We start from the raw sequence: 9,319 nt of genomic DNA, 5'->3' as shown, positions 1-9,319 counted from the left end.
CACCTCCCTATCAAGTGGAAAACTGTAAAGGCAAAGAAGGGAGTGCACTGAGCCACGTACGAAAAATAGTAAGTACGAGGGATGCAACCCTCAGCATTCACCTTCTACTTCATGGCAGAATCATGTTATAAAATATTAGCTGCTGCTTTTGCATGTTTTCTAGCATGTCCTGCTGCTTAAGACCAACTTCTTGTTATGCCTTTTACTTTTATGCCACAGATTCTTTATAAACACCGTGGGGTGATTAGCAGCTCTTAAGGGGTGCAGTGAGAACCTATGTGTTGAAGAGGATTCTTTGTCTCCTTAACTAGCTCTCCAGTATCCACTGTTGTGTGGATCCGGAATCAGATCATTTGCCATTAAACATCTCTTAATCCATTCATTTATTCACTCAGTGTTTAGTGGCTGCTGTGTGCAATGCTCTGTGCTAGCTGCTGTGTGGAGATGCAGAAGGAAGATCCTTATCTTACTGTTTTTACAAAGCTTATTGTTTAGTAGGGAAGATCAGACATGAACACAAATAATTGTAATGTAGGACATGAGAGTGTAATTAGAGGTGTGAGTGAAGTGCTGTAGGAATTCAGAATTCAGATATAGGAGATTATGGCTAGCTGGGGATGTCAGGGAAGCCTTTGTGAGTAGACCTTGAAAGAAGCAGGAGGAACTAAACAGTCACCCAAGCTTCCCTCAGTGTCATCCTAGATGCCTCTTTGTACACTCAATCCATATACATGTAATCTGTTGTCAAGTATTGTCGTTTTTACCTGCAAAACATCTCTTGTATATTTCCCTTTCTGTCCACTCATGCAGCTACCACCCTTGTGTGGGTCTCCTTCACCTCATGCCAGGTCTAGTGCAATAGCCATTTGTTTGGTATCCCCGATTCAAATCCATACTCTACTTAGTGATTTTCATAAAAAGCACGTGTGTCGGTATAGCTCCTCCCGCAATAAACCCTAATGTCTCCATGTTACCTCCAGGATCAAATATAAAATCCACTGTTTGACTTTTAAAGCCCTTCATAACCTGACCACTTCCTACCTTTCCAGTCTTTTTTACACCTTATTCCTCTCTACTGACTCTAGGATTCAGTAACAGTCAATTCTTACTTGTTTGAAAATGTGAATTTGTTCCAACGTGACGGATATATTAGGGAGTATTTTGAGCATAACTCAAATTTCGAGTTTGTTTATATGTGAGAAATAGCAAGAATGAAGAAAACGACACCACTCCACGGTTACTCAGAAGTTTCAACCCTTCCAATGCCCCGTTTCCCCAAATAAGCATCAGGTCTTTTTCAAGGTAAAGTATCATTTATTGTATATCTTTTGATGCACTAGGAACTGTGGGTGGAGGAAGGCTGGTCCTCAGTCCCCCCATGCCTTAATCTTCTGCCATGGCCTCAGTCATATCATACACATACCCTTCTGCCCCAGATTAGATTTTTGCCTTGCCTATTTTGTAGGAATAGGCCACTTAGCTGGAGGCTAAGGACAGCTGGTGGCCATTGGTGCTACCACTATTTATTGAAATTTTTTTTGATTTCTTAACCATTTAATATATCTGAAACTGTGCTCCCACTTTTATTAGGTTTCTATCCTTTTATTATGGCTCATTGACAAAGATTTTTGAGCATCATTCCCCTAAAACCATTTTCCCCATAAGCCCTGTAGTTTTTATTCCTCAGTTTTACATAGCACAATGCTTTTGGGAAGCACATTTGTTGAGTTATAGTAGAACTAACTGTACAGACTGTGCAATAGTCTACTTGCTGTTGCTCATACACAATACTCCATTTCTTGACTCTACTTTTTGACTGGAACCTTTACCTCTTCCTCCTGGCTTCCTTGGCCTCCTTCAGGACTTGGCTGAAATCCTATCCTTTGCAAGAGGCCTTTCCTGGTCCCTTCCATTTATGCTGTATATATCTTGTATGTATGTAGTTATTTGCATGTTGTTTCCCTCATTGCCTTCAGGTCAGGACCATCTTTTACTTTTCTTTATATCCCAGTATTTCTAGTGTTTAGCACAGTGCCTGATACATAGTAAATGCTTAATAAGTCCTTGTTGACTGAGCAAGGCTGTTAGTCCTTTTGGACTGAGGCAAGCAGCTGGCTCTGTCCTCTATATGTGGAATGGTCAGTATTAGTTGTTACTCCTTGACATTAGATTAACTCTGCCGTGTATTATGGCATTAGTGTTCTAACTGGTCTCCCCTTCCCCCTACCTTCTAATCCAAACTGAATTCTGTTGCCAGAGTAATTTTCCTAATGTAGTCACTCACTTTCTCAGAAATTTTAGTGGCTTTCCATTGCCAGTTGAATGAATTCCAGACTGCTTAGCCTGCTATTCAAGACTTTCTAGCTCCATCTCTTATTAGTAGTCTTTAAAATGCTTTTTACTTGATTCAAATTGGGTTACTCTTCCCTGGATATGTCCTCCTTATCCCCTTCCAAATACTACTTCTGTCCCATGGTCCTTTGGAAATAATCTTTTCTTCCTTAGTTCTCTCACAGCACTTTGTACCTCTCCTCCGTATTTACACATTACCTCATCTAGTCTGTATTCTGATGGTTTGTCTACCTGTCATCTTCTGTGCTATTTAGAATCTACTGGAAATAAGCCTGTATCTGTCAGTGCCTAACACAGAGCCTTGCACAGAGTCACCTGCATAATAAATGTCTGTTAGGTTGAACTGAACAGTCAGTGTTGTTCTAAGTCATGTTCTTTTGCTTTCTGAATTGACACTGTTGCTTTGGTGTGGGGGCGGGTACAGAATATTGAGAAGACCTGGGTTGGCAGTATGAAGTTTTAGTCGCTGCTGTGCTGGTGGCTTGTCATGTGACCTAGGACAAGTCTATCCAACTTCTGTGACCGTAGCTATGCTGTTTGTAAAGAACTGCCCCTCCTTAGAAGGAATTCAGGTGAAATGTTGGATATAAAAAGCATGATAGAAATAGAAGACACTGCTAATTCTTGAGTTATCTGTAGTAGTAATAGTGGCAATTACAGCATGTATCTCCCATTTGGGGGATGATCTCCCCAAATTTCAGTAGCTTATAGATTCAAGTTCTTCTCCATGAAATTGCATACTGGAATTACACTGAATGCTTTTCCTTCTTTCCTGCTCACCTTTGGGTTAAAGGGAGCAGGAATTAATCCATCTGATTAAGCAGTTGCTGACCAGTCCAGTATGGGCAGCAATGGTATTTAAGCTGAATCTGTGGGAGGTGTTGCCTCTTTCCATCCCCTTCCTTATTGCTGGTTTCTTGCAGGTTGAGAAACATTTTAGAGATGTGGAAAGCCAAAAGGTAATGCAGCGTTCACAAGCACAGCAGACACAGAAGGAGGCCGCTCTGTCATCCTGAGTCCCCACACCCCGCACACTTGGGGGACTCTTTCAACATCCAACAGAGGAGGGAGGCGACATTGGCGTCTTCATCGGAGGCAGGCCGGGGGAGGGGAGGGAATTCCTTTATTTCCCGTTAGCTCTTTTTCATGAAGGGCTAACAATTCCAAACCTTAGACTTGAACAAAAAACAACAAAAGAACGAGAGAATAATTTAAAAGTTGAATCATTACTTGACTAACAGACTTGTTTTGTCTACCATGTTTTTTTTTTCTTTTTTTCTCTCCTGGAACAGTCATCTTGTTAATTTTATTTTTGAAAATACTTTGTACCCTTCCCCCTTTGTCCTTTCACTCTTGACTTCTCCTACTCTGTTCCCTGCCATTCAGTTTTTATAAGTGGTTATACTTGCCTTCTGAGCAAATGGGAGAAACTTTGACATCTTCCGTTCTGAAATAAAAATAACAAGCTGACTGTGATATTTGTGTTGAGGCCAGAACAGCAAATAGGTGCCTCACTTTAATTTTTTTTTGCACAGGGCATGGCTTGAATTAGTTTTATTTTTCTTATCTTTAAATATATATATGAAAATATATATTAAAATGTTCTCTAAATATTTTCTGCTTCTTGCAGGTCTCTATATTAGATCATGGCCCAACCCACCTCTACTCCCCCCCCCCCCCCCCCCAAAAAAAATAAGCCCCTTAGCAAAACAACCAACTTGGCCTAGTCCCAGAATCTCTTGCCAGCCTTTGGAGAGTCAGGTGTGTGTAGATGGAATGCAGGGTTCAAGGGAAGGAGGACTCATAGTATCTTACCTTTTTAAGCGTGTATATTCTAGCTGCTTCCTTGAGCTGGAATTTCTCATGTGTCCTGAAACTCTAGGGTTCTTTCCCTTTACCCCCACTTCATGGTACTAGAAATAAATCTCAGCATTCCCTGGTAGACTGGAGATACGACTGTTGATTCTCTTGTCCTCTGCAAGGATTATCTTGCATGGCATATTTCATCTCTCCTGCTTGAATGACAAGCTCTCTCTTCCAAGTGACCTGGGATAATAAGCCTCTTGTTCCTATCTCATTCCACCCTAAATTATCCCTACCCCTTTGATTTCTCTTTTTCTGACTTTGGACTCAAATTTTCTGGTCCAGGCAAATCTTAGCGTAATCTCCAAACTCCCTCTTTCCTTCTTTTTACTAGCTGATGACAGTTTGTGCTCAGCAAATAGTCTAAAAACCCAGGTGTTTCTCCATTTTAGCCCACCAGTTTGGCCGGTAATGGTTAACTTGCTGAGAATTAACTATCATTCCCTTCCTCGTATGCTTCAGGGCAATGATTTTGGGTAGAGTGTGCTGTCATTCTTCCATCAGGCACTGAATGGGTTTTGTATAGCATCCATCAAACTGGCTAGAGTCTGGGGGTGAAACTAGTTTTAAAAAAATTGGCCATGATCTCTTCCCCTCCTCCCCCCTTTTTTTTAAATAAATGGATCAAAACTAAATAATTCAAGCCCTGCCTTCAAAAATAATTTTTTTTAGTATTGTTTAGCAAAAACAATAAAACCCAAATTTTTTAACCATCAGCTATGTCTCAGTGGGTTTGCATGTGCCATGGGTTAGGGAGGGGATTGGAGTGAAGGGAATGTGATTTAACAAGATAGAGTAACCAGAATCTTTCTGGATATTCAGTGTATAATGTCTGATTACAAGGAGAAAGTGATTTGAGGGCATTTCACAAGTTTGCTGTGTATATACATACATAGCTATATTTTGTTTAAGTTGTTTAACAAAGGGTTATATTTATATGTCTCATGAGAACCAAGAAATAGTGTTCCAAGTGTAATTGCTGTGAGGTATTTAAGAGCTTGGAGCCTCCATTTTGAATTCCACAATAGAAATATAAAAAGGTTGATGGGAGGGCCAGAAAATCCAGTAAAAGAGAGTAAAAGGGGAAGAAGAAAATTTAGTTCAGAGGACCAAAATTAGAGGTATTGCAGGAAGCTTTTTTTCCTAAGCCTTTTTTAGGAGAGGAAGGACCAACTAGTTTTTCTTCATTTTCATTGAGGATGTGTAAAAATTGTTCAAGAAAGATTTAGGTTTGAACTTGGGAAATACCTCTGCTAGGGTTATATTTGACATTAGTGTGGGTGGCCAAGATAGATTGTGGGATCTTTCTTCCTAAGGATTGTAGATCCTCCTGTGATGGTTCAGTGCATATTTTTCTAAAGACAGGGATTAGGCTTCCAGAGAGGTCTAGCCTGAGGTAAGTAATCATTTACAACTTTTCTGTTTGGAATGATAAAGTTGTAGTCAGGAAGGGTGAGACAGATCTGTAAAATAGGGCCCGAGTATCTCAGGGGAATAATTTGATACTGATACCATTCTTCAACCATGATGCATCCTTTAAAAAGTCAGAAAGAAAGGAAGGAATTTGATGCTTTTACCTACCCTGTCTTAATCCTTCTTTCTCACCAAAGAACACAACAAGTATTATGGGATGTTATGTGTTCTGTCATTGTGGTACTTTCTGGAAGAAACCAGGGAAATTGTTTCCCCCCCCAACTAACAAAAAAAAAAACCATCTTAGATTACATCAGGGAGACAAGATATATAGACAGATTTTAGTACAATATATTATGAGTTGAAATAATGGAGCACATAGTACCATCTGTACTTGATGAGGAAGAGGAAGGAGAAGTTGATTATCAAGCAGTTGGGACGTGTGCTGGCCTTGTAATCTGGGTAAGCTTTGTCTGGTTGGAGTGGAGGAGAGAAGATTTGATGCAAATTCTGCTTGCTGAACAGGTGTAGATTGAAAAAAGTTTGATGTTAGGGGCAGCTAGGTCGTGCAGTCGATAGAGCACTGGCCCTGACCTCAGGAGGATCTGAGTTCAAATTTGGCCTCAGACCAAACACTTGACACTTACTAGTTGTGTGACCCTGGGCAAGTCACTTAACCCCAATTGCCTAAAAAAAGAAAAAGTTTGATGTTTTGATAAATGCTTCACAGCAGTCTTCCTGTAATACCTCTTCATGGCATGGTGGTACCCCTGGGGCCCTGAAGTGCAGCTATACTCTTGGATCCGAAGCTCTGGCAGGCCTGCTGGGCTCTAGAGGCTTAGAGTTTGGGTCCTGTTAAACTACATGTTTCAAGGACCAGTTGAGCTGATAATCTCAGAGGGTTGTCATTGGGCTGTCCACAGACTAATGAATTCTTTGGCCATAACCACCTTGAAAGTTGTTTGCTGCCTCATAGAGAGGTTGTGATTTGCTTTGGGGAAGGGAATATACACAGAAATCATGGATATTCAAGTACTGAATTGAGGGATCAGGAGATGAGTCTTGGGAATTGGGGATTGGGAGGGAAAAGGGGATTCATTTTGGGTCATAGTTGAAGGTAAGGTACGTCTGGGTTCTAGATTGTCTAAGTGTTTAAGTATCACACTGAGTTTGTACTTCATCCAGTAGATCAATGGGGAGTGCTTGGAAGCTTTTGTGTAGGGGAGTGAAAGGAGCAACTCTTTAAAATGTTATATTGTTGCTTTTTTGTTTTCTGTATCACTGTCACATCTCACTGTCCTTCCCCCACATTTCCTCCACCACAGAATCTTTCTCTTGCAACAAAGAAATTGTTAAGGAAAAAAGTTACATTGACTACATTTGACAGTTTTTGTAACATTCTGCAACTATAGTCCCCACCTTTTTACTGGGATTGGGGAAGGGAAGGGGAGTTATTTTCATCATTCATTTTGTGTAACTGAGGTTAGTCCTTGCATTTAATCTGTATTGTGATTTTTTTTTTAGTGTGGTTTTCATTTACATTATTGTCCTTAGTTATTTTCTTGGTTCAGTAAGCAATATTTTTGAGGATGAAGGATATGCAGTATGCAAGAGAAGGAAGGAAGTTTATGCAAAATTGAGGCAAGATACGAAACTTGAGATTAGTGAAAAAAAATCAGGTCATGTTGATTGAGGAAAAACAGATTTGATAGACATTAAAAAGGAACGGTGGAACAGACGTGGTTATTCTTTCTTTGGATTTTGAGGATGAGCGAAAGGCAGGTAAAATATATGGCAGCTTTTATGCCTCAGTGACTGAAAATATGCTTCACCATAGACAAAATCATAAGGGAAAATTTGAATGGGAACATACATTTTGTACATCTAAAATTTGAGGTCATGGTGAGACCCTTTAGCATTTAATGTCAGTTGGCACTTAGAAGCAGTGGGATTAGAATTTGGGTTCCAAGATAAAACTAATGAAAATAAATTGTATGGAAATAAAGAGTGGAAAAGCCAAGAGTTAAAGATGGCATCTTGGGGAATGTCCATAGTGAGGATTTGGAAGGAGAAGATTGAAATATCTGAGGCTGGGAAGTATAGCAGGAATGATATATAGTATCCTATCTGAGAATACCCTCCCCACTACCCCCAGAATCAGATATATTGAATTAGAGATGCTCTTATTTGTTTTTTGAGCTTAAACTAAAACTTGAGTTTTCCCAATCCATTCTCTACCCCAACTTCTGTCCCTTGCTGATAATCTGACACTTCCAGTGCTGGACAAGGGTAAATCCAAGACTTCCACTGAAGTTGGTATATTAGAAAAACGTGGGTATTTCACTTCGTCCACATGATAGGTGATGCTGAAGCATTATCTCTGAAACCACCTTTTAGAAGGTAGAAAAAGCAGTGGGGGGACGGGGTGGGCTGGGCTGGGCTGGGCTACTTTGGTGTGTTTAATCCTAATCAATAGGGAAGAATTTGTTGGTGAAACAATTTATGGGACTCTTGGGACAATGTGATTGTCATCTTAGAGGTCATAGCAGTAAAGGAACAAAATGTTGGATGCTGTTAATGTGTCTCCTGCAAGAAGCAGATTTTAGATGTTCAGAGAATGTGAACTTGTGACTGGAGACTTGAAGAAGGAAGAAGGCTGGAGATAGGTGTGAGCTACCTGAAAACAAAGTTCTGCTGATTGTAGGCATGAATGGTCCTGATAAAGAAGAAAAGGAGCAAATATTTAAAGAAACTGAAGTGGCTGCACAGGGAGCTCTTGGGATTTTAATAAGATAAAAAGACAAAAGGAGGACATAACTAAGGTTTAGTAAGGCCAGGATGATTTGAGGCTTATGAAAAATGTCTAAGGACAACAAAAAGACTTTAAGGGTATATTGTGGTCAAGAAGATTGAGAGAGGGATAAGGCAGAAGATGCAGTGTTAACAGACAATGGAGATATAATGTGTTTTTGTCAAGTAAATCACCTTCAAGGTAGAGAAGGTAAAAACAAACTCAGTGAGTTGGGCCTTGAAACCCCAGGTAAGTGAGGAGCTAACAAGAAGACACCTAGCTGCTTTAAATGTATTTGAATCATGGCATCTGTGATTCTTATGGATTCTATCCCAGGATACTGAAAGAACTTACATTTGTGATTTTAAAACTGTCTTCAGTATGTTTGAGACATCATGGAGACTGGGAGTGTTGCTGGATATAGTTTATTTTGATAAGGGATTCTAGAAACTGAGTTTGATGCTTAGTCTGTGCAGAATTTTGAAGTAGACCAAATTTTTAAAGACGGTTTATGACAAGTCAGAAAGAATAGTAAGAACTGACATCAGGCATGAGTTCCTTAAGAACAAGTCACATGGCATTTCTTTTTGTTACAGAATGGATTGACTGGCTGTTCATAAAATAGTAGATTTAGATTTAGAAGGAACTTAAAGGTCAACTGGATTAATCTCTTAATTTTGCAGATGAAGAAATAGACCCAGAGAGGAGAGGTGACTTGCTCCAGGGCCACACTGAACCACATTGATTCCCTTATCATACAGACCTAGTATTTTAGCAAGACATTGGACATACTTTTTAAAATGTCTTTGTGGACAAGACCCAGAAATGTGCACTGTCACCAAACCTGAAGAATGATTGATGGCTCGATGTCCATCTGGAAGAATGTGTCTTTTTTTAAAA

The 9,319-nt window shown here is 39.9% G+C and overlaps 1 protein-coding gene across 1 annotated transcript in view; it reads left to right on the top strand.

Moving 5' to 3' along the window:
- LSM12 (LSM12 homolog) overlaps window positions 1-4,931 on the top strand; it is a 30,173-nt gene extending 25,242 nt beyond the window's left edge. Inside the window, 2 exon segments of the mRNA XM_027872608.1 lie at window positions 1-68; window positions 3,276-4,931. The exon segment at window positions 1-68 is cut by the window's left edge and continues 11 nt beyond it. Of these exon segments, the coding sequence (XP_027728409.1) occupies window positions 1-68; window positions 3,276-3,368 (161 nt within the window). The 3' untranslated portion in view covers window positions 3,369-4,931.
- Window positions 4,932-9,319: the final 4,388 nt, after the last annotated feature.

This window comes from Vombatus ursinus, unplaced genomic scaffold (assembly GCF_900497805.2).
Source record: "Vombatus ursinus unplaced genomic scaffold, bare-nosed wombat genome assembly UNPS02014801.1, whole genome shotgun sequence".
Classification (NCBI taxonomy): domain Eukaryota; kingdom Metazoa; phylum Chordata; class Mammalia; order Diprotodontia; family Vombatidae; genus Vombatus; species Vombatus ursinus.
The sequence above is the reverse complement of the archived record's forward strand: the minus strand, read 5'-3'. Positions and strand labels throughout refer to the sequence as shown.